This window comes from Petaurus breviceps, unplaced genomic scaffold, assembly GCF_028583685.1.
Source record: "Petaurus breviceps papuanus isolate PSGF00001 unplaced genomic scaffold, PetGlider_PUasm1.0 90667, whole genome shotgun sequence".
Lineage (NCBI taxonomy): Eukaryota > Metazoa > Chordata > Mammalia > Diprotodontia > Petauridae > Petaurus > Petaurus breviceps.
The window spans coordinates 7821214-7846956 of record NW_027187302.1 but is presented as its reverse complement, the minus strand read 5'-3'; the positions used below and the strand labels follow the sequence as shown (position 1 = coordinate 7846956).

The following is a 25743-nucleotide window of genomic DNA, read 5'->3' as shown; positions in this document are numbered from 1 at the left end:
AACCTATCACCCAACATGCTAGAGCCCCTACCCCTCCTTTTTTTGGCGACTATACCTGTGATTTCATTGATATAGGATACTATGGTATACTCTCTCTCCCAATGCAGATTGGAATGTACTCTGCATCTTACAGATGAGGGCCCTGAGAAATCAAATGATTCACCTAGGGTCACAAAGCCAATATGTATCAGAAACAGGACTTGAACCCAGGATTTTCAGATTCCTAGGTGAGTTCTCTAGTCAGTATGCTGCTGGAACAATATAAGACATTTTTTAAAAATTGGTTTATCCAGGTGCAGTCCAAAGTCACCAAGCAGGCAAAGAAGTAGGAAGATCAAACTTTCTAAAAGACTGGATTCTCTTATAAGGTAAATTCAAGTAAGATACAGTCAATTGTCAAGTCTTAGGTACCAGTCCATTCATTTCACTTGGAGTTAGCCAGCTCCCATCCTGAAAAATATTTAGGACATGTGCCTTATAGACCATCTACAAACCATGTGTGACCTCGCACAGAACTTGGGGGAGCAGATCAGTGTCTGAAATTTCTCTTTTTACCTTGTCTTGTCTGTCCAAAGCACACCCCTCTTGAATGAGAGCGGCTATGACCTCAGTGTTGCCTACAACAGTAGCTCGGTGCAGTGCAGTCTGGTCCCCCTGAAAAGTGAGGCATTATCAATTAGTTAATTCTCTCCACCTATATTCTTGTGCCCACTACTCCAACCTGACAGGCAGACCCATACAGAACATAAACAGGAACTCTGTTTTTGTGAATGAGAGGGGCTCTGTGGTTCTCAGGAAGAGTGGGTGCGGGTAGAGAAAACTGGCTTCCACTTGCCACGTGACCACTGACCCAGCAGAATCTCAATCCCATCACCCAAACAACTCTATGCCACATAGTTCCAGCTGCAAAGTAGGGTTCATGCACTTCAACAAATGCCCTAGGAAGCAGAAAGGGTTAGTGAATTAAAATATTTTAAAGATTCAGTTAGAAAGTGTTGCTAGATAGTGTACCTATCACCTGGCATGAGGAATGGGTCTGGGACCCGTGCTGGCAATATTGCATCAGTTTATCTGTAGAGGCAGAAACTGGAATGCAATGGGGTAGATAAGCCCTCTCTCCACATTACAGGAGGCATCACCATCTCACTCTCTTTAGTTAATGACTCTCACAATTCAGGCTAGCTAGCAATTTGTCAACTGTCCCATAATGGTTATGGTCAATGGCAGTTCAAAGCAGTTGATTCTTCATTGATTTCTTGTGACGAACTCTCGGGAAGCTGTTAGGACCAAAGCCTTTCATAAAGCCTGTGTGTTGAACTTATTTCTAAGTCTCATCTGAGATTTCATGGTACTATAATCACTAATTTATTCTCTCTTTGACCCCTCTCTGGGGTTTAGATTCTTGAAATTGTCTAATGTTTTTCTCTCACGGGGATAAATGGAATCTGACTCTCTCGCTCAGCTTGAAATAAAAAATAACTGGGCATAGTGGCATAGGCCTGGAATCCTTTCTTCTGGGGGAAGCTAAGGCTGGTGGATCACTTGAGCTCTAAAGTTCTTCAGGGCTTCTCACTAGGTCCAGCACCAACAGAGAGCCTCTGAGACTGGTGGGTGGTGGTGGGTAATCAGGCTGCCTGAGGGTGGGTGATCCAACCCAGATCAGAAACAGAGTAGATCAAAGCTTCTGGACCAATCAGTATTGGGACCAGATGAGGAGTAGCCACTACACTTTCAGCCTGGGTGAGAGAGAAAAAGAGAAAAGGGACAGGATGGGAGAAGAAAAGGAAAGGGAAAAGAAAAAAGAAGGAAAAGAAAGGAAAGACACTCTCAAATGTGGAAAGATCAGTACTATAGCAGAGGAAGCTTCTTCTATGGAAATCTAAAAGCAAATCTCTATGAAACAGGAAAATCAAGCAAAGAAAAAGACACTTCTTAATACTTCATAGACTTTTAGATCTGGGACAGAACTTGGGGGTTAGAATCTACTCCCCTTCATTTTGCAGACAAGAAAACTGAGGCCCAGTGACTTGCCTCAAAGTCTGGTTCTATATTATCACTCAGATGAATATAAGATCAATGACAAATATGAATGATTTTTCTAGGGTAGTAGAAAGAACAATGAAATGACTGAAAGCCAGGAGCTCTGAATTGTAGTCCTGATATGAAGTATGTAACCTTGGGCAAACTAACCACTCTGATCTCAGTTTTCTCGTCCTTAAAATGATGGTACTGGACTGCATTATTTTTACAGTTCTTTCCTATTCTAACATTCTCTGGTTCTACTGCCAGGAGTTCTATACACATGCAATTATTCCATAGAGGAAGAGACTTATAAATTCATAAAACATAAGTGCTAGAAGAGGCCTCTTCTGAGCTAACCTGAATGAATTATGATCTGTTTACATAATGTAATTTATTAGTTTGTAATTACCTGGAATGCAAATTAGAAGTGTTTTAATCTCAGTTATCTAATTTATTTTTCCGTCCTGTTATTAAGGAGGTTAATTTAAAAAAAATTCTTTTAAAGGGTAAGAAATTTTAGAACCCTGGCTAGAGAAGCAGTGCTATACATGGTATCTCTAAAGTCTGGACATATAGGAAATCTCATTAACTGTGCATATTTTAAAGAAATGAAATGAATGAAATTTTCAACAACATTTTATTTAATTAGCATAAATTTTAGCCATGACAATTTCATATGGAATAAAGGCTTTATTTTTTTCTATTTTTATCTACTGGGGACTATTTTCCATATTAATGAGATAAATTTAATTAATGAATGAAATTTCCTATGCATCTGCTATGAAATCTCATTTATGCTAATTAAATAAAATGTTGGTGAAAATTTCATTTCATTTCTTGAAAATATGCAGTTAATTAAACTTTCCTATGTGTCCAGACTTTAGGGACACCCTGTACAGTGGAAAGACTGGATTTTGAGTTAGAAGATCTCTGTCTGAGGATGGGCACTGCCATTTATTAGCTGTGTGACCTTGGCCAACTCATGTAACCTCTCTGACACAGTTTCCTGATACGGATGATGATGACAATGATGCTTGCCTCTGTAGAATTCAAAGATCAGAGAAAACACTTCTGAAGATTAGCCCTCACCATTTAACAGCATTTACAATGTCTGTTTCCCTTTCATATTCAAGCATAACATAGTAGACAGTGTTCTGGATTTGAAGGCAAGAAGACCTGGGTTCAAATCTTCTCTCTCTTACTTACTACCTGTGTAACATTGGCTAAATTAATGCAATTTCTCTGAGTATCAGTTTTCTCATTTGTAAAACGAGGAGAATGGAAGAAAGGAAATAAGCACTTATTAAGTGCCTACTGTGTGCCAGACACTATGCTAAGCACTTTATGAATATCATCTCTCTACAGCCCCTTCTAGCTCTACATTTGTGATCCTATGAATTCATTCTCTTAAAAAAATTTAATGGTACATTCATTCCCTCCATCCTTTGGAAAATCCCAAAAATGTTTTCTTCAAAATGACTCACAAGTTAAAAATGAAGGCCATTAACATATGGCATGAAAGTGTCTCATACATACCATACGAATCCATAATGAAATCTTTCAGGACAAAAGGCCCCAATCCACTAGTGACCCTACCAGATTTCCATTCTGTATGACCTATTTGACGTTGCCTTAACTTTCATCAAGAGCTTTCCACAGGTCTAGCAGAAAACCCCTTTGCCTATAGTCAATGTGATTTATCTACAACATCAGCCATACTGTTATAGGACACGTTTCATTCTTTTCAGATGACATGGACATCTATTGTTACGGTCTTCTATCTTGCCATCATCCCGTGGCCACACTTTTAGTACAGGGTTAAATGTTCAGGAATAAGGAGGTGATAATCCTTCTATACTCTGCCCTACTCAGGTCTCATATTCAATACTCTATTCAGTTTTGGGTGCCATAGTTTAAGAACACTGTTAAAATAGAGAGCTTTCAGAGGAGGGCAACCAGGATGGTGAAGGGGCTAAAGTATATCACTTGAAAGAAGTGGACATATTTCGATTGGTGGTATGAAGACTCCAAGGGGACATGACAGCTATGGTCAGGTATTTGTAGGACTGTCATACAGAGTAAGGATTACACTTATTCCATGTGGCCCCAAAGGGCAGAATTAGGAGTACTGGGAGAAAATCTTGAAGAAGCCAGTTTAGACTCGATATCAGAAAAGTATCCTAACGAGTCAAGGTGTTCCAAAGTAGACTGGCTCTACTGAGAAGTGATGAGCTTTCCCTTCTTGGAGGCCAGGTCTTCAAGCAAAGTGGGATGACCACTTTTTTCCATGTTGGGGGGTATGTTATAGTGGGCCTACCTTTCTGGCATGGGATATACAGAAGGGACACTGAGGTCCTTCCAAGTCTAAGCCTCTGTGAGGCTGGAAGTTCTTCTATAACTCATTAAGCTAACAAATCCCCCTTTCTAAGGAAAACTGCTCTTTAGTTCAGTGCAAGAAGCTAAATGCACCTATTTGGTTCCATGGTAGCCAGCATTTTTACTCTTTTTATCAGAATCACACAAAGATCAAATTACTTTTATCATGAGATAGCAATTGGAGATCCATCTGCATCACACAAAAAGGATCTGTGACTCTTTCTGACACTATACAGCCCTAGGCTGACATTTTAAAAAATAGCTGTATATGGTAGTGCAAGCTACCCATCTTACTGTTGAAGAGAAACTGAGTCTTAGGGAGATGAAGTTTTTTTCAAGGTCACACAGGCAATAAGCCTCAGGGGTGAGATTTGAACCTAGGTCACTCTGAAACTGGATAATGAGATCTGTTTAGAATAGGGTGAAGGATCTTTGGGGGCACAGCCTATAAGAGAATGATTCCAGGCACATGTGACACCAATTTGATCTTGGCAATCCCTATAAAGGCTGAGTTTCTCTCAGGAAGGGGGAGAGAAGAGTAAGAAGGAGTAACAACTCATTGTGTACATGCTACTCACCAAAAGGTAAACAATTTCACATCTTAAAGACCAATGTCTCCCTCATATGTAACAAACAGACAAAGCCAGTTCAGCTTTCAACCTTTCCTTCCCATAAAGGCAAAAGCTTTGATGCCGAAACACACTTGAAGTCTACAGCTGACAACAACCAAATGTTCCCTTAATGTTTCTCTACACTTCATTCAGTCATCATTAAAAAAGTCCCCAAAGCACTTAGAAGATGCACTGGGAATCATACAACGTTAGCTTAAACATGCTCCCTGATTTCTTTATGACTTAAAAAAAAAACCCTCTAGGAATGCCTGAAATCTTTAAGAGAAATGACAGGATGAGTACAGTAGTCTTAACAGCAGCCATTCAACAAGTATTTCTTGATTGGATACTGCTTGCAAGGCATGTTGGGGGGATATCTTAGGTAGAGGCAACTTGTTAAGCTTCTTTAATGAGCCAGGCACTGTGCTAAGCAGAAGATAAACACAATAAAATTTTAAGGATATTGCATTTCACCAACAGGGACATGCTGTTTTATTCCCCTACCCTATTCTAGAAGTTAAAGCTAGGGAAAGCCTATTACTTCCTGTGAATGATGGCCCCACTTTTAGGTCCACTTTAGTTCCTTGTAGGATAAGATTTGCAATAATTATTTGAATCTGCCATGTGCCTGCTCTTTATGCAAGACACTTGGGTCAAGTGCTGAAGAAATCACCACAAAGTGATTTTGAGCATGTTTGTGGTTTAAAGCTGGGAAGGGAAAATACTTGGGATCTAGTCCTGAGGATTGAAGACAAGAGACATCCCCTCACACTAGGGTACCAAATTGGAGTCTTGCCCAAAGACCATGACTTCTCAGAGCCCAGAAGTGCTTCAGGACGCCAGAGTCTTCTATATATTAGCAATCAGCTAGGCAGCTAGGTGGCAGAATGGATAGAGTGCTGGGTCTAGAGTCAGGACCTGAGTTTAAATTCAGCTGCAGATACTTTACCAGCTGTTTGACCTTGGGCAAGTCACTTAGCCTCTTATTGCCTCAGTTTCGTCATGTGTAAAATGGGAATAATAATAATAATAGCACCCACCCACCAGGGTTGTAGTGAATGAATCAAATGAAATAATAATTGTAAAGCACTTAGCACAGAGTAGGTGCTATATAAATGTTAGCTATTATTAATTATTCTGAATCAAATTTTGAGTCATCTTTCCCTTATTGAACAAGTCAAAAAATAAATATCAGCATCAGAAAGCAACTTAAGCGGCGGCTAGGTGGTGCAGTGAATAGAACACCAGCCCTGGAGTCAGGAGGACATGAGTTCAAATTTGGCCTCGGATACTTAGCACAAAAACTAGCCGTCTGGGCAAGTCACTTAACCCCAATTGCCCTACCTTTCCCCCTCCAAAAAAAAAGCAAGCCACTTAAGAGACTATCTAGTCTGATCCCTCCATTTTACAGATAAAAAAAATGACTGTAGAAACAAAGCAATTTGCCTAAGGTATCACAGGGAGTTATCGGCAGAGTCCAAACCAGCACTCGGTACTCATCCTCCAATTCAGAGCTCTTTCTGAATTGTCTCCTTATTTATGAGGGAATTCAAATGTAGGCTATCCTTGTAAAGAGTGAGATGAAGTGGTGGTATTTGGGCTATCAGAGCCTAGCAATTATCAAAATCAAACTCCACTGGCTTGCCTCTAAGATGAAATAGAAATTCCTCTATCTGACATTAAAAGGAATGGGGGATAGGGAGGAGACTTGTGATTTTACTGACGTAAGGAACTCCCAAAGGAGGACACTCCTTCTACCAAAGCAGATTGTCATCTTCTCTGCAAGTTACAGTCTTAGAGAATAGCCTAGTATACTGAGAGCTAGCCATCTAGCTAGATTTATAGAATGTTTTAGGGTTTTCAAAGTATTTGACAAATAAGATCTCATTTTATTCTTGCAACAACCCGGGGAGGTAGGTGTTATTATTATTAATTTTTTGGAGGGTAATTGAGGTTAAGTGACTTGCCCAAGGTCACATGGCTAGTTTTTGTGTTGTGTCTAAGGCCAGATTTGAACTTAGGTCCTCCTGACTCCAGGGCTGGTGCTCTATTCACTGTGCCACCTAGCCACCCTCAGTAGGTGTTATTATTATCCCCATTTTACAGGTGAGGAAACTGAGATGGATAAAAGTTAATTGACTTGTTTAGGGTTACACATCCAGTATGTGTCAGAGACAGGACCTGAACCCAGGTCTCCTTGGCTCCAAGGACAGCATTCTGGACATCATGTCATACTACCTCTCATTGGCCTTTAAAGTCCTTCACACCCCAGTTCCAGGACTACCTTTCTAGTTTCATTCCATAGGATTCCCCTTGAAGTCCTCAGCTTTCCAAACTGGCCCCTTTGCTGTTCTTTGTACCCAATATTCCCTCTCCTGACTCTGTCTTTGCCCATTAGAATGGGAGCTCCTTAGCAGTGGGTTTGGCACATAATAGGCACTTAATAAAGCCTTGCTGGTTTTATGACCGATCTGCTTAAATCATCTACCTCATCCCTAGGACATGCCCCCTCCTCACTTTTACTTCTCAGAGTCCCTAGCTGCCTTCATAATTCAGCTCAGATGCCACTTTCTGCACACAAGGCTTTTTTCTGATGCATTTGCTAGCCCATCCCCAATGTTATTTTCTATAATCTTTATTTATTTATATATGTACATGTTAATTCCTCAATAGAATGTAAGCTCCCAAAGGGTAAGAACTAATTTTCTTTTGTCTCTGTATCCCTGTCTATTACAGCACCTGACCACATAGTAGGTGCTTAATAAATTCTTGTCAGATGAATGAATGGTTTGGATATGGAAAAAAAAAACACCTAAATACTGTAGGTATATTCTGATTCATCACCAAAATGGGGGAGGGGAGATTGTATTAACTGGTAATCTGAAGAACAAGGGATTCTTCACCCAGCAGTTCTGATGAGGGAGACATTGAGCTATGTACTAGGTTTCATGAATTGATGACATCCTGATGGTCAAACGCCTTCTATCTATCTATCTATCTATCTATCTATCTATCTATCTATCTATCTATCTGCCTGTCTGTCTGTCTGTCTAAAATTTGGGGCTTTTAGGAATTTGAAACCTCTGTAATCAGTATCTTTAGATTTAAATCTATTTGGCTTCCCTCCAAGTTATCAGAAAACTAAGAGTGGTGAGAAATAGTGGGCAGACATTTTTAAGCCAAGCAACAGGACTAACCCCGAGCCATGCAAGCAGGAAGTGTGCATCTTTTCAGGAGCAATCATGCCAGGGAGGGCACACATGCAAGCCTGCTGAAGAGAAGCATGAGGCCAGAGAGATGTGCAAAGAAAACTGCTGACCTCCTTCTCTCTCTCTGATCTTCTAGGTTCCTTCCTAGCCTTTCTCCTCTGGTCTTTCTTATTTTTCTCTTCCTTGATGCCTTTCACCGTGGCCGCTCTGTCCTGGACTATTTCTGAGGTGTGTGCCGTGTGAATGCTCATGGACCAATCAGAGACCTCGTTAGGGCTCCAATAGGATTTGGCAGGATTGGCAGGAAGCAAGAGAGAATTAGCTCCTGGTGTTCCATACTCTAAAGAACTGGTTTCCACAGGTTGAAATTCATAATAATCCCACTCCAGGCCACTGAAGGTCATTCTTCCACTAATTCTCAGTCTTTAAAAATGACTTTAAAGAACAATATCTGCAGAATATGAAGTTAGGGTTTTAAACTCTTCACAACAGTTATGTTTTCTATCAGTACACACCATCCAGGATAGGTAGATACTTTCATCGATTAATTTTCCCAGTTTTGTTAAAAGAACAAAAGCATGGAGTTTTCTTCTAGTGATACTTGCAAGTTTCCTCAAAGACTTCTCATAGGATCCAAGATCTAGAAGGGACCTCAGAATTCATCTAGTCTAACCCACTCTTTTTACAAATAAGGAAACTGGGACTCAGGGAGGTGAAGACACTTGCATAAGGTCACTCAAGTTGTAAGTATTGGAGGGGAGATTTGAACCCAGGTCTTTTGATTCTAATGCCAGGGTTCTTTCTACTGTACCAAATGGCTTCCTGACTCAACACCATGACTACTCTTGAAATAGAGACACTGGCATCAGTGGCTGCTCATACATTTAAAAATTGATCCTTTCATTATAAACAGGTCTTGGACATGCCATTCATTCCCAACTCTTAATGATAGCGACACAAGTTTTTTGTGGTTGTTTTAAATATGAAGCATGTAACAGAGGAAATATAAGTATTTCTGAGGAGGACTAGGTAAAGATACAAGGTGGGTGAGCTGGGAGGGAGGGCAGGGAGCTACTGTCTGACATTAGATAAGACTTTCCTTCTGCTGATGTCTGTCGTCTTGTGATGATCACCTTTGCCTACTCTCCATCCTCCCGGCCCCCACCTTGGTTATTGTCAAACAATACATGCTTTCTGAATCCACTGAAATCCAGCTACCTGGTGACTCCCATGGGACCTGCCACTGGAAATGTGTGTGGTTACCACAGCTCTCCATGTTTAATACCAGATTTCTGTCAATGTGTAAATGAGGATGTGATCACATCACCAGAATATGAGATGTGCTCTGTCTCACACATCCTTAGGAACTCAGTTCAACTCCTTCTTCTACTCCAAATCATTTATTTCAAAAACTAAATCCATACACACTGAGGTAATCTTGTTGTTGGAGGAATGTTCTGATGGTGTGTGTGTGTGTGTGTGTGTGTCCAAAAGCACGTATTGGAGGTCAGTAAATTTAGTTAGACCCAACTTCTTTAGAAAACTTTGCTTCTGCTGAAATGCACAGTCTTTTCATGAAAGGAATGGGAAAGGCCAGGCATGATGGCACATATTTGTAATCCCTGCCCTAGAAGAGGTTGAGGTAGGTGGACCTGTGGATCTCTTGAGTGTGGGAGTTCTGAGCTACAGTAGGGTGTAAGCTAACTGAGTGTCTGCACTAAGTCTGGGACTAATATATTGAATGTCCCATGGGATCAGAAGGCCATTAGATTGTCCTAAATGAGACAAATTGGCCTAAGATGGAAAAAAAGTAGGTTTAAATTTCGATATTGATCATAATTGGTATCAGGCCAGTGAGTGGCTCTGCACTTCCACACCCTGATGAGATAAAGAGACATAGCCTCAAAAAAATAAAGTAATGGGAAAGCCTCCCGTACCACGCATAGTCACACATACATGTACAATCAGCTCCATGTTTTGATATTTCTTTGCTATATTATTGTTACATTTCTACAAATACCTGGCATTAGAGTTTTGCAAAATGACCTCTGGAAACACTAGAACAGGTTGATGAATCCCATCGTAGCCATACCCAGGTGTGCCCACAGGTATAAATCTGCTCAATTTCAGGGATGATTAAAAGTGAATCTGGAGGGGGTTACATTAGACTCTACTTTCAAGAGGACTCAAATGATTTGCACTCTTCTCACACACATCCATGTTTATCAGAGAACACTACTATATAACATATAGGTGGAAGTGACCTAGTTGTCAACCTCCTATACAAAGGATATAGTAAATTTGAAACTGAAAATAAAATAATATTTTTTAAAAGAGGGATGCAGTGACTTCCAGGGGTATGATTACATACAGAAACAGTTATTGACTTTTCTTATATAGAACTGCTATTCTGCTGATGTCTAAGGCTGACCCTCAACAAATCAGATATCATTCACTAGCAGCCACTGAAGTCACTTCCTGCAGGTTAATGCTATATTCTAGCAGGATATAGAAGAGGATTAACATTATTAATAAAGGTGAGAAAAAGGAAAAAGAAAAACTGATCTTCTTTCTTCATTTTATCTCCTATAGCTTTAAGAAACTTCAACTATAAATACATCTAACAGAGGAGTTCTTAACTTTCTTTGTGACATGACACTCTTGAGCCTTGATGAAACTTATAGACACCTTTCTCAAAATATTATTTTTAAATAATTGAAGAAAATACTCAATTTTAGAGGTTATTGCCAATAAAGGTATAATTTTTTCCTCACTCAGGCTCACAGACTCTCTGTACCTTACCCACTGACTCCTTATAGGTCCAATTACACCAGATTTGATCTACATACAAACCAGTGTCAAAAGAGAGTCCAGTCCCAGTGAGGCTCTCCATGTACTTAAAAGTTAAATATGTGGCAAACAATACCCTTTAGTGCTAGTCCTATTAGACAGAGAATCACAGGTGACTGGAGAAACCAAGCATCATGACTCCATTTTGAATTTGCTACTGGGTATGTAATTCAAGGCATCCTTTTAGGCTGATCTTCAGAATTATTTTCCCTTGTATGTGACTGACCTACATGAAGGAATCATAGAGGTTAGTCTGGCCTGGACTAGCCTATCTCTCCACTATCACTTTTAATTGTACCATATAATTCTCAAGACAGATTTTTATTCTTGACACAAGAACAACCCCCAATTTCTTTACTTACATCATCCTGGACATCCAGGTCACAGCCTGCCTTCAACAAGATCTGAACAACAGGAAGATGGCCTTTATTGGCAGCAAGATGTAGTGGTGTCCGGCCATGCTGTGAATGCAAAAAAAAAATTCTGATTTCAGATCAATGAACAATTCAGAAGCATCACCTCTACTGTCTTCCTCTTCCCACCCTGCTAAAGAAATGTTGCTTCACAATGACTTTTATTGAGATCTTTTCTCCATGTTTACATAGAAATTCTCATTAATTTAGCTAGAATAAAAAGTGGATTTCCATTCAGCAGAGTAATGTGGGCCAGTACTGGTATGAATAACTGAAATCTGTTTAAAAAAACTGAACTTCATTTTAGTCAATGATATTAGCACTTTCACTAATTTCTTGTAAAGGGTGCAATTTGTAAATTGAATGGTTTAACTTTGTCTTCTAACATTTCCTTCCTGATGTCTGCTTCCTTCAGTCCGCTTGTGGCCTTCTTGGTCCTTGGATATGACTGAGTCCTAGTTTCATAGAACAAATCCTTTTATTAAGGGGATTGGTTCTGGGAAGTTTGGAATAAGTCAAAGGGCCACACTCGAGGACCTAGAGGGCCACATGTGGTCTTGAGGCCGAAGGTTCCCCACCTCTGGTAGATAACCAGAAAAAGCACAAGTTAACTATCATCTATCTAGGCAAAAACAGAAAAACCCCACCCAACACACACACACACACACACACACACACACACACACACACAACAAAACCCAAATATTGTTTATCTTCCAAATTCTTTTCCCTAAAGAACTTTTGATTCTGAGACCCCAAATCCAGGGTACCTCTGGAAGAAATAATGGAATTCAATGCAAATAAAAAAACTAGAACATAATAAGAATGTTTTTCTCTTCTAAAAAATACTGTATTCCCAAAGAATTTTGATTTCTTTTTCTTCCTCCCCCGACTTTTCCGCACCCTGGGGAAATGGCTCTGCACAGTGATCAACCCTGCTTTAAATAACAGCCTCCTAGCATGCTAGAACACCACCTGATGTAAATCAGGGAATCATTCCTGCCACATTAAGGCATGTTAATCTGTTCAAAAGGTTTATACCTCTCTGTGAAAGAATAGCTTAAGAGATGAGTTATAGACCATTTAGAAAACAAAGTCTCTAAATGACACTTATTAGAACTTTTGCAGTATAGACTGTTTTCATAGTTCAAATTTGTGAAAAACCACCAGAATCTGCTAAAACTATTCTTAAAGTCTAGGTTTATTTGCTGTATACTAGTTTGTTGTGGAGAAAGTAGCAATCAAGTGATAAGAGAAAATAAAGATTTTTAATTTCCACAAGTAAAATGCAATCAAAGAGGTAGGATTCTGGGGACAGAGGGAGGAAGGAGGTCAGAGCTTACTTTAAAATTAGATTTTTTAATTAAGAACATAGCTTCTCCCCAGAAAGTGGGTTATAAAGAAATCTTTAGAAAAACATCCTCTAGTATGAAGTTAAGGAGTGACCTTCACTCCCTTGTAATTGTGCTCAACCACATTCCAATTTAACCTGGATTTTAAAGGTTTAGTGAGGATCTTCTCCAGTTGTTAGGACAGCACAAAATTGATAGGAGTTTTATTGACCAGTTTCTTTTCAATGGATTTGGTCCTTCATTGTAGTATGGCTTGAGATGTTTCCATTTCTACCTTTACTACAAGTACATCCGTGGAGTTCATACTTTGAAATTTGATGCACATCCTTCATAGCAAAGTTTATGTCTTTAAAAGATAGAGTCTATTGTCTAGGTGATACATCTGTGTCTCTTAGACATATAGTGCAAATGGATTACAACTTGGGTATAGAATGAAGAAGGTGGGAGAGAACAGGTTAGATGATTGCCTTTAAGAAAATGTGGGGGGTCAAAGCTTATTAACAGGCAGTTTCCAGATGAAGAAATTAAAACTATTTATAATCACATAAAAATGCTCTAAATCGCTATTGATTAGAGAAATGCAAACCAAAACAACACCTATCAGACTGGTTAACCTGACAAAACAGGAAAATGATAAATGTTGGAGAAGATGTGGGAAAACTGGAACACTAATACATTGTTGGTAGAGTTGTAAACTGACCCAACCATTCTGGAGAGCAATTTGGAATTATTCACAAAGAGCTATAAAACTGTGCATACCCTTTGACCCAGCATTGCCACTTCTAGATCCATATCCCAAAAAGATCATAAAAATGGGAACAGGACCCACATGAAAAAAAAATATTTCTAGAAGCTCTTTTTGTGGTGGCCAAGAATTGGCCCATTAATTGGGGAATGACTGAACAAGTTATGGTATATGAATGTAATGGAATACCATTGTTTTATAAGAAATGATGAGCAGGCAGACTTCAGAAAAACCTGGAAAGACTTACATGAACTGATGCTGAGGGAAGTGAGCAGAACCAGGAGAACATTTTATTTTATTTTATTTTTTTAAAGCAATCGGGGTTAAGTAACTTGCTCAAGGTTACACGGCCAGGTGTCTCTGGGTGGGTGCTAAGTGTCTGAGCCCGGGATTCGATCTCCAGGTCAGTCTGACACTGGAGCCGGTGCTCTTACTCGCTGTGCTACCTGGCCGCCCCCAGGAGAACATTTTATACAGTAACATTGTGAGATGATTGACTTTGATAGACTCATCTCCGCTTAGCAATGCAAGGATCTAAGACAACCCCAAATGACTCATGATGGAAAATGATATCCATATCCAGAAAAAGAACAATGGAGTCTAAATGAAGATAGAAGCATACTATTTGCTCTCTCTCTCGATTTTTTTTTTGTTTCTTGTTTTCTCATGGTTTCTCCCACTGGTTTTAATTCTTCTTTACAACATGACTAATGAGAAAATATGCTTAATATGAATGCATATGTAGAGCCTGTTATTAGATTGCATGCTGTCTTGGGGTGGGGGAAGCATAGAGATGTGGAGAAAATTTGGAACTCAAAATCTTATGGAAGTGAATGGTGAAAACTAATAAACACACAAACAAATAGAAAATGTGGGGCTCCTTAAGTAACAATCACTTATCTTCCAAACAAAGGCCCATCTTTTTAAATGTCTATTAGATTCTACTGACTCTATGGATGCAAGTCACAGAATAACACTACAAACTCCAAAGAATTTAAGATGAGTACCATTCAAGAGGGCATTTGAAAGGTACCTCGGGCTTAGAGCAGGCAAAAACATAAAACAAAGAAACATGAAGAATCAGAATACAGAAACAGTGTGTCAGAGACTTTGAGCTGAAAGGAATGTCAGGTTATTTAATCCAATGTTTCACTTCATAGATTTGCAAACTGAGACCCTGAGAAGTAACATAACTTGTTCAAAGAATCATCAAAGAAATGAATCATCAAGAAAAATAGTCTGATCACATGCCAAGAGCAAGGGATAACCAATGAACAACTGTGTGTGTGTTTTTATAACATTAGAAGAAAATGAGGAAATCCCCTGGTACACTGGGGGGCCCTCTTCAGTTGGAGTTATAGGAAGACATAAATAAAAGTCACACAGGGCAGGCAGGTAGGGAAGGTTGAGATCTATATTATTGGAGAGAACATCCACACTGATGAGATCACAGATGCATTTGAGGCAAACAACAAAAAAGGGAACGTGGGTATGTATTAGTGTAGAATGGAAGAAAGTAGCAGGCAAGGGAATATGACTGAGTGAAAAGAGCACCAGACCGGAAGTCAGCCTTCAAGGCTAGTCTGTGACACTAACTAGCTTTGTGGCCTTGAGCAAGATGTTTCCAATTCTCTGGGCCTCAGTTCCTTCATTAACAATTTGAGGGTGTCAGACTAGATGACATCTAAAGTTCTTCCCAGTTCTAACATTCTATGAGTTTCATAAATGCTTTGGAGCTGATTGGGTAGGTAAAGTCAACTTCACCTGGTAGGTGAAAGTCAGCTCCAAAACACTTACAAGAATCATAGAATGTTAGAACCGGGAAGAACTAGAATTTGAAGGAATGGGTTTATATCATAGGATTATAGATTTAGAGGCGTAAGGGTCCTCAGAGGTTGTCTGGCCAAAGTTCTCCATCTTAAAGATGAGGAAGCTGACAGACCAGAATCATGTGAAAGAGAACTAAAATAGATGAAATACAATTATGTGGATTGTTCTTGCTTCACGTAAATTCACATTAAGCAAATTATGACAATGTAAAGAATTCTAAAAGAAATCTGCCTTCCAAAAAAAACCACCTATGTTAATTCTACTGTACTGTTCTCTCTCTCCATTACTGCTCCTCAACTGGGCACCCACCCGCCCATCAAACACAAACCCTAAGGCAAAAAAAACCCCTCCACGTTAAAGCAGGAAAGGGATATGCAGAAAGACAGCCACCACATTATTGCGTATAGATGGGGGTTTGACTTGGGACCTCCAGCACTGACAGAGGAGACCTTTGCCAGGCCACATGTCTGTCTTCTGTCTGTCCAAGTCTGGATATTGCCTGCCTGTTTCCAACCTTGCATTGCCCCTCTTCTGCTGTCTATGGCCATGTCTAGCCCCCACGTGTCTGCCCCCAGAATGTTCTTCCTCTCGATTCTGGACAGGCTCCCATGTGTTCTTCCTCCTGCTCTCACTTCTCTGTCCCTGGACACCACATATCCTTAAACTCTGTGCTAGTCTCATCCCTCCATAGGTGCATAGCCTTCTTCCTTCTTCCCTTCCTCTCTCCCCCATGTCTGGGGGCAAATTCCCATGATGCAAAAATCCATTTATGTAGAGGTCTGTGAAAGAGTCCACTTATATAAAGTAAGGACTGTCTGCATCTACATTTCAAGAAGTAGAGAAAACTGCCCAAAAAATAAAGTTGGAAAAATAATTCTAATATACAAGAAGAGAAGTATCAGTGGCTAAACCCAGCAGCATTTCAGATGACATGAATAAATTTGAGAAAAGGTCATATGGAATGACTCTCGTACTTCTCACCTTAGCAAATCAGTTTCCCAAAATATAGGGAAAAGCTCCAAACCTAGTTAGATCAGATCAACTGAGTGTTCAAGAGTAGGAAGTATCTAGGGCTGATCTAGAATGATAAGGTAGGCAGGTTGAAAGCAGGTCTATTATTATTGTTATGACTACTACTACTACTACTACTACTACTACTACTACTACAACTACTACTACTACTACTACTTACTACTACTACATTAATATTTATGGAAAGCAAAGGCTCAACTTTTTTGCGTTTTGAACTCCTTTGGAAATCTGGTGAAGCCTACCGAGGACTTTTCAGAAAAAAATGTTTTTAAATACATAAAATATAAATAATAGTCTTCAAAAGAAACTATATTGAAATATAGTTATCAAAATATTTTTGAAGACAAGTTCACAGATTCCAGGTTAAGAACCCCTGAGCTTTAAGGGTTTTGAAGTGTTATATATATATATATATATATATATATATATATATATATATATATATAAAATCTCATTTAATCATTACAACAATCCAAAGAATTAGAGACTTATTATTCCCATTTTATAGATGGGGAAAACTCCTGGAATGAATCTAGATTAGTATGATAATGTCAACAGTAAAAATCATAGCTATCATTGGTATAGCATTTTGAAGCATATACCCAAGTTCAGAATGACTCTGGGGAAGGGGAGAAAGCTAGACCAATTCCGAAAAGCGAAGAATATAAGAGACACATTTCCTGAGTGTGTTTAGTGTTGCTGTTCAGTTGCCACAGAAGTCAATGAAGGAAGGGTCTTATGGAGTTCTTAAAACTTCTCTATCTCTTCAATCCTTCTGCATAAGTGATTGGGGATGTAATTATTTTCATGGTGCAAATACTTATCATAAGCAAAGAAGTACAAGACAACTAAATGTCCCATGAAATGATGTTGATACTTTCTTTTGGATTCACTAGAAACTCAACCTAACTCCTTTCAGTGGTTACCATAAAGGAAGTTCTTAAGGAGTTCTAGTTGATTGATTGATCAATGGGTTGCCTCTTCAAGAAAACTATGGGAGTCATCTTTCATTCAGTTGTCTTCTGGTTTGGCTTTCAGCAAAAGTGTTGAGATGAATGCCACTTAATTCCTCCAATGGTATGTCCATATACTGGTCCCTAGGCAAGCATCTCATACTTGGAATATCAACATCTAAACTGATGTTAACTGATGACTTAAAACTGTAATTCTTAGCTCCCCTACTCCCTTTTCTGCCACCTCATCATCATCAATGAGAAACAAAGGGGGTCACGCACATAAAGAACCATTGTGTATTTTTCTTTGTTTCATGGGTTGGCCACAGCCAAAACCAAATCCAAGTGGACAGCCTGTTAGTGATGAGCCTCTCTTTATTTGGCTAGGCAAAAACAGACACAGCCAGTTTCTGAGACCGAATCTGAAGCCTTTCCAACATGGTGGAAATTGCCAAGAGGTGCTTGCTCTGCTGGCCTAGCCTTTTAGAACTTAGGGTTACCTCCCCACCATGATGAAGAGGCTTCAGAGCAAAACTATGTGGGGGAATTCTGCCACAAAGTGGCAGTGTTGGGATGAAAAGGGACATTACCTTCCTTGGCTATTAGGATAACCATGCCCATTGGAAGCACTTTAGAGGAGCATGTCAGATTCAAGTAGAAATGGGGGCCACGAAACCATACATAAGGATCCCTGCAGGCCATATATTGACTTAGAAAATGCTATATGTTTATACATTTATTATTAATGTATTTTGTATTAATGTATTTCCCTCTTACATTTTAATCTGATTCAGGCCATACTAGGGAATGTTATGGGCTGCATGCTGCCTATGGGATGTGTATATGACATGTGTGTTTTAGCAACACCTTTTCTTGTATTCTAGGACTAGGATTTTGTGAGACAGAACTAAAATGCTTGCATGCACACACACACACACACACACACACTCACACACAATTATCACTGTGGTGCAGGAAACAGGCAGAAGTGAGAGAGTAACTTGTCTGTTCTACACTTAGCACAGGGCCAGGCACATAACAGAAGCTTAATAAATGTTTACTGACTGAGTGAATGGAAACTGGAAATATTGGTGAAGGCCTGAGGGGTTTGTGTTTTTTAGAATAAATGCCATGTCTCAGGTCAATTTTGCATTCGGGTTTGTTTTCTAGTTTCTCACAACTGGCAGGCAGGAAAGAATAAAAGTAAAAAAAAGATAATTTATTATGTTATGAATGACAAGAAAAAATTAGCAAAGATAATAAAGTTTCCGTTCTGCCCCTACCTGTCTCATGCAGAAAAATTAGTTCAATTCTTGCTCAAGTTACATTCCAGTGAGTAAGACCTGCCCATTCCCACTCTTCTGTTAACCTTAGGGAGTCAGACTGTATTTGGTCACTGAGTTCACTCTTAGAAAAGTGGCAGATTTTTGTGTGAGTTGCTCCACTTGGAACTCCATGGCTGGCTTTAGATCTGAACAGTCTCTCTAGCACAAATTTAACATTTATTATGTCATAGACCTCTTTGGTGGTCTGATGAAGTCTGTAAACCCTTTCTTAGATTAATGTTTTTAAATACATAAAACAAAATATATAGCATTATAAAAGAAACCAACTATATTGAAATACAATGATTAAAAATTATTTTTTAAGTTCATGGGTTCCACGTTAAGAATCTCTGGGTTCTTACAGACAATAGTCAGGATCCCCTACAGAACCTTCCCTGGACTAGCCACACACCAGAGCCCCAGTCCAGACTTACACCTCTGGCCCAAGACCAAATAAACTGTCATCCTTCTTGATAGTATCATCTACCACCTGACGGATAATAAATGATACCCAAATCACTAAAACAAGAAGCTTTCTTTAGATAGACCGAGGGCCTGCCACAGGTTGGCATACTACCAAAGATGGGTGATCCAAATCCAGGAGGTAGAAAAATTGGCAGGCCTACCTCCAAGTAGCATGTATTTTCCCTTTGGTTAGGGCCATGGAAAAGAAGCCAGGGCTGAGGTGCACTTGCAGGCAAGTGAACAGCAATAGACACATAAAATGTCTCTAGGTAGGGAAAGTAGGAAAAAAGGAAGACAGAAGGATGGAATGAAAGAGAAAGAGAAGAAAGGAAGAGAAAGAGGGGAAGAGAGAAAGAAGAAAGAAAGGAAGGAAGAAAGAAAGAAAGAAAAAAAGAAGGAAAGAAAGAAAGAAAGAAAGAAAAGAAAGAAAGAAAGAAAGAGAAAGAAAGAAACTAGGAGGGGAGGGAGGAAAGAAGGAAGGAAGAAAAGAAAGAAAAATAAGATGAAATGAAGTGGCCAAACCCAGAAACAACTCTGGGGCTCTACACCTTTCTGGGATTACATAGATATGTTACAGCAAGTTAAGCCCCTATGTCCTGACTCCAAGCATAACTTCTCTGTAGGAACAACAAAAAAAAGGACAAGAAAAAAAAAGCCTCAGGATCAGAGTGCCTCAGGTCCCAGCAGGTTATGGATAAATCACAACAGGTGACTTTAAAAGAACAGAATAGGATAAGGACAAAACAGATAAGTGGGCTCTCGCTTTCTTTCTCACATACACACACCACAACACATTCCCATACCACTTACTCCCACCCACACACACAAACAAACCCTCACAAACTTCCAAGTTTAGCTGAAAAAAGCCAACTCCCAGTCTTTTCAAAGGGCAAATGCAGCTCTTTGGCTGCAAAGGGAACATTCCACAGGCAGAATTCCATGCTAAGATAACAATCTCCCACCAGAGAAGAAATAATTGGAGCTTGGCCAAAGCTAACTTAGGTCTAAAATAAACTCCAAAAGGAAGCAGGGGTGTTTATTTTCATAGCGGGTGAGATTCATCTGTAAACTCTCTCCTCACCTGCACATTCTCCAGCAGGCAGTACTGGGAGTTTACATCAGAAAGACTTGACATGAACAGCACTTAACACACAGGGGAGAGGGGAAGGAGGAGGGGAGATTATCTGAAAATGGCAGCTGCATCAGGAAATCCACTCCCCCCTTTTAATAGGTGTCATTGTACCTTAAAGTCACAAAACGTGATGGTGCATAACACAGAACACAGGCCACACAGAATGAAATTCTCACTTTCATGGTCCCTCTTCCCTACTTCAATAACTCAGACCCTTGTATACAAGAGGGCTAGGTTTATCAGTTCTGGTAACACCTGCCCTGGATAAAGGAGGATGGATATTCCCTCAGGGAACTGCTACAAAGTCTGAAAAGAAAGGGATATGGGGTGGCTCTTGCTGTGGATACTAAAATAATGCAAAAAACCCCTCATACATTTACCAAGTCCAAAAATATATATTTCATTCTTCAAAAGCTATTTATTAAACATCGACTATATACAAAGCCCGTGTTGGATGCTGGAGATACCCTTTGTGACTGACAATTTGATGCTCAGGGTATGATAAATACAAAAATAATTTAATATAATAAATAATTATTATATATTACATATAGTGTGACATGTATATGTTATATATGATAAATGTGTTTATAATATAACAAACTTAATGTAAGAAAGAATGTGGCAACTTTGGAGTGAACAGCTTCAGGTGAATGAGGTCAGAAGACAGATTACAAAGAGTTTAGAAGATAAGGTAAGAGGGACAGCCAGGTAGCACAGCAAGTAAGAGCGCCGGCCCCAGTATCGGGACGACCTGGGGATCAAATCCGGGCTCAGATACTTAGCACCACACCCAGAAATAAGTGGCCGTGTAACCTTGAGCAAGTTACTTAACCCCAATTGCTTAAAAAAAAAAAGAAGATAAGGTAAGTTTGGGTCATACTGGCTTCAAGACCCTATTCTTTCAGTTACTCAGTGGTGATCTTGAAGAAGATGCTTAACTTTTCTGAGTCCAAATTTCCTCATCTGTAATAAATAATACTTGCACTACATACCTGAGGAAAGTGTTTTATAAATCTTCAGGTGCTCTATCACCATGAGTTACTATTATTATTGAAAGGAATGACAAGCAGCAATGAAATGCTAGTTGAGGTTAGATGACCTGAATTTGCTGTAGACCTAGTCAATTAGTTTCACGATTTCTTTCAACAATGTTGAGCTGCTCAGGGGTAAATGTAGAGGGGGTGGATGGTAGAAAGGGCACAGAAGGTAGAAGAAAGCATAATTGAAGTAGTTAGCTACTGAATAAGGAAGGAAATTAGGCCAGACTATAATTGATGGACTAGGGAAATGCAGAGGAAATTTCTCTAACTTTTGAATAAGGAGGAGAAGGAAGAGAAAGAAGAAAATTAAAAAAAGGAGAGAAAAGAAGAAGAAAGAAGTAGGAGGAAGAGAAGAGGAGGAGGAGGAGGAAAAGAAAGGAAAGGAAGAGGAAGAAGGGGAGTTGAGTTAGACCAGGAAAATGGAGAAGAGAATTCTCCAACTCTAGAAGGAGGAAGGGGAGAAGGAAGAGGGAGAAAACAAGAAAGAGTAGGAAGAAGAAAAAAAGACAGAGAAATGTATTTAAACTACAATGTATGTCAAGGACTCAGGTTAGCTGCAAGAATTTCCTCACTAAGGATTTCTTTTCCCCTAAAGATTGTTAAAAGAGAAGATATTAGGGATATACATCTGCTTAGCCAGTTGTGGTTTTAAGATTTAGATGGGAGAGAAAATTCTGAGAGAAGAGGAAAATCAAAGTACAGGGATGGAGCAAGGAAAGGGTTAATGAAGAATGTGAAAGGAAAAACAAAAAGGGGCATACTTATTGTAGCACTAGAGGAACCTTCCCCACCTTGCCACCCCCTCCCACCTCCTGGGCAACAATTCCTTAAGTGGTATTCAGTAACTCTTGTGTTATGTGATGAACTCCTATGGGGGGAGGAGTGTGTGGGGGGGGTGGTAACCAGAAGACTCTGGGACATCATAACACAGACAAGGAGAGCAAAAAGATGGCATTAAGCTGCACAGGATCATGCTTTAACTTCTTGGCAAGGAAGGAAAAAAGGCAAAATCAGCTTCAGCCTTTTCATTCTCTGTCTCTTTCTCTGTTTCTGTCTTGCTTATTCTTTTAGGTAGTGTCTTTGGGTAGCAGGTACTGACCTTGAAAATGATAGGAGGCCTCAAAATGCCCCTTTGATGGCTGCCAACAAGAAATGATCTTGGGCAAATCTAGGTGCCTTCTGTTGGCTGGTTGTGTGACACCCTGTGACTGAGGTAGCAAAGTGGAGGCATGTCTTACAGAGGAGAGAGGTTCTCCCCTCAAGCAGCTGCTCAACCAGGGAATAGAGCATCTCTCTTTCAGTCAAATGTCTTGTCAGTCCTTTCCATCTCCTAGCAGCAATGCAATTGGAGAATCAAAAGTACAAGGAATGGGAGTGAAATAGGAGAGAGGAAGCCGCATGATGGTGGTTGCGAAAAAGAGAACAGGAACTTGCTTCAGAGATAAAATATGAATGTACCCACCCCCTAATTATATCAAACCCCAAACAACTGATCTGACACAATATCCATATGACCTAGAGAAGTGAGGAAGTGTTTAGTATAAAGAACACTGGACTTGCAGTAAAAAAAAAAAATCCTGGGATCAAGTTCCTGACTATGCCTTGGGCAATTCACTCCATGGCTTCTGGTTTTTGATCTGTGAAATGGGGTTGGAATGGAACATCTCTAAACTTCCTTCCAGCTGTAGATCTATCTCCAAGGATGGGATCCTAAAAATTCATACTTATACATCAGTAGGCAAAAGGACCGACAAAGTAATTTCTGGGTCCCAAGAGTGAATTGTTTGCTCAGTGAAGCTCTTAACTCAGGTCACAATGGCTGAAGAGAGAGAGAGGGAAGAAAAAGGGTTATTTTCTTATTAAACCTCTAATAGTTCTCCCTCCCTTTCTCAGCTGAGAACTTTGCCTTATACTTTGCAAAAAAAAAAAAAAAAATTGAAGCCACTTACCAAAAGTTCCCTCTTTCCCCACCCTCATCCCACATAGTTCCAATGCCTTCTATCACTATGTCCTAAAGTCTTGTCTCACATGAAGAGGTAAATCCATTCTCCTTTCCAAAGAAAACTCCTCTACATGCACAAGGGATTCCATTCCATCTCATCTTCCCCAGCAGATTGCCCCAATCTACAATCTACAATCCCCACTCACTCCATTCTCCCAGTCTACTGGCTGCTTCCCTACTGCCTACAAACATGCCCAAGTGTCCCTCCATCCTCAAAAAAACCCAAAACTCCTCATTTGATCCATCCATTCACAATAGCTATGGTCCTGTATCTCTCCTCTCTTCTGTAGCTAAACTCCTTGAGAAACTTACTTGCAACTGATGCTTCCACTTGCCTTCCTATATCACTCTCTCTCTTTTTTTTTTAAAGCAATCGGGGTTAAGTAACTTGCTCAAGGTTACACGACCAGTTATTTCTGGGTGTGGTGCTGAGTATCTGAGCCCGGATTTGATCCAGGTCATCCCGACACTGGAGCCGGTGCTCTTACTCGCTGAGCCACCTGGCTGCCCCTAAGCAATTGGGGTTAAGTAACTTGCTCAAGGTTACACGGCCAGGTGTTTCTGGGTGGGTGCTAAGTCCAGGTCTTCTCAACACTGGAGCCGGTTCTCTTACTCGCTGTGCTACCTGGCCTCCCCACCTATATCACTCTTTTTAACTCTCTGCAGTCTGGCATCCAACCTCATCCTTTAAATGAAACTCCTCTCTTCAAAGTTACCAATGAATGGTAAATGCCATATCTAATTGCCTTTTTCCCCCAATCCTCATTCTCCTGGACTTGTCTGCAGCCTTTGACACAGTTGTTCACCCTCTTTGCTTTGATACTCTCTTCTCTCTAGGTTTTCACGATGTTACTCTCTCCTGGTTCTTCTTCTACCTGTCTGACTACTCCTCACTCACTTTACTGGATCTTCATCCAGGTCATGTCTGCTAACTCTAGGTGTCCCACAGAGCTCTGTGGTGATCTACCTTTGCTGATCTCACCAGCTCCCATGGTTAGTCTCTGTGCTGATAATGCGTAGATCTACTAACCATCCCTAACCTCCCTCCTAACTTCCAGACTCGAATCTCCAACTATTTGAAATAACCAGATAGATTGTCTTTTATTGATCCTATTTATACTTAATTGATTTTGTCCTATAACTGCCTACGTCATGATTCCTTGTCTCTGAACTTAGTTCAGAAATTCAGCTGTCCTGTAACGAGTTACGTTTTAGAAATCCAGTTCTCTTGTTAATCTCCGTTCCATTCTTGTGTCAAGGAAATTGGTTATTCTTGAAGGAGAAGTCTGGTCCACTATCTCTAACCTTTCAGGTAGACCCAAACAATGAACATTTCTCAATCACAGGAGGGAAAAAGAGAGTCATTGCTAGCCCGTCCTTCCTAATTTCCAATCAATCATATTGTCCCCCATGTCTCAGCTCTGTAACCAATCATACTGACTGTCATTCGTGATGCAGAGCTCTTTTAACCAGTTATAACTTGTATCCTGCCTACAAAGTCCTGTTCTTTGTTCTATACTCCCCCAAACAAGAAAGCCATTCCCCTTATTCAGAGTCTTAGCTTAGCTAGGGAAACTGAGATGCTATTTGATGGCATTTTCAAGTTTAACTAATTGATAATGCTTGGAACCTTGTGTTCCAGCCTACCTTAATAAAACGGTTACATGCCTATTAGACATATTAAACTCAATGTTATGTAGACATCTTAAGCTCAACATGCCCCAAACTGAATTATCTTCCCCCCACCCACAAACCTACCTCTTCCTGATTTCCCTATTACTGCTGGAGCAGATGGGGGCGGGGATGGGTACCACTATCCTTCAATCACCCAGGCTTGAAACCTAGGCATCATTTTCAACTCCTCACACACTCTCTCTCACCTCCCATATCCAATCTCTTGCCAAGTTCAATCTATTTTATCTTTATAACATCTCTTCTCCAGGCCCTCTTCACCCCTCTGACTCTGTCACAACCTTGGTATAGATGTCTTCCTCACCTTACACCTGGACTACTGCAATAACCTAATGGTTAGTGTCCCTCTTTGAGATCTCTCCTGTTTCTAGTCCATTTTTCATTTAGTGATCTTCCTAAAGCAGAGATCTGAATACATCAACCCTCCACCCACCCCCATTCAATAAACTCCAGTGGCTCCCTATTGCCTCCTGGATCAAAAATTAAGTCCTGTTTGGTATTCAAAATCTTCATAACTTTCTCCCTTGACATCCAAGATATCACCCTGTAATATCTTTGGTCTTCTTGAAAAAACAAAGGACAAGCAACCACCTCCTCTCTCTCCCTACCTGCCTTCCCAGTCTTCTTAGACATTACTTCTTCCCACATACTCTGCCACCCAGTAACACTGGCCTCTTTATCATTCCTCATG

At 40.0% G+C, this 25743-nt stretch overlaps 1 protein-coding gene across 16 annotated transcripts in view; it reads right to left on the bottom strand.

The window, feature by feature from the left end:
- ANKRD6 (ankyrin repeat domain 6) overlaps positions 1 to 25743 on the bottom strand; it is a 283323-nt gene that overhangs the window by 36483 nt on the left and 221097 nt on the right. For 13 of the 16 annotated variants that reach the window (XM_069065138.1, XM_069065134.1, XM_069065136.1 and 10 more), the window contains 3 exons: positions 11431 to 11529; positions 8329 to 8669; positions 556 to 654 (listed from right to left, as the gene is read on the bottom strand). In XM_069065138.1, coding sequence (XP_068921239.1) covers positions 556 to 654; positions 8329 to 8622 — 393 coding nt within the window. In that variant the 5' untranslated portion in view covers positions 8623 to 8669; positions 11431 to 11529. The remainder of the gene's footprint in view (positions 1 to 555; positions 655 to 8328; positions 8670 to 11430; positions 11530 to 25743) is intronic. The other 3 variants (XM_069065142.1, XM_069065146.1, XM_069065148.1) reach the window with 2 other exon arrangements.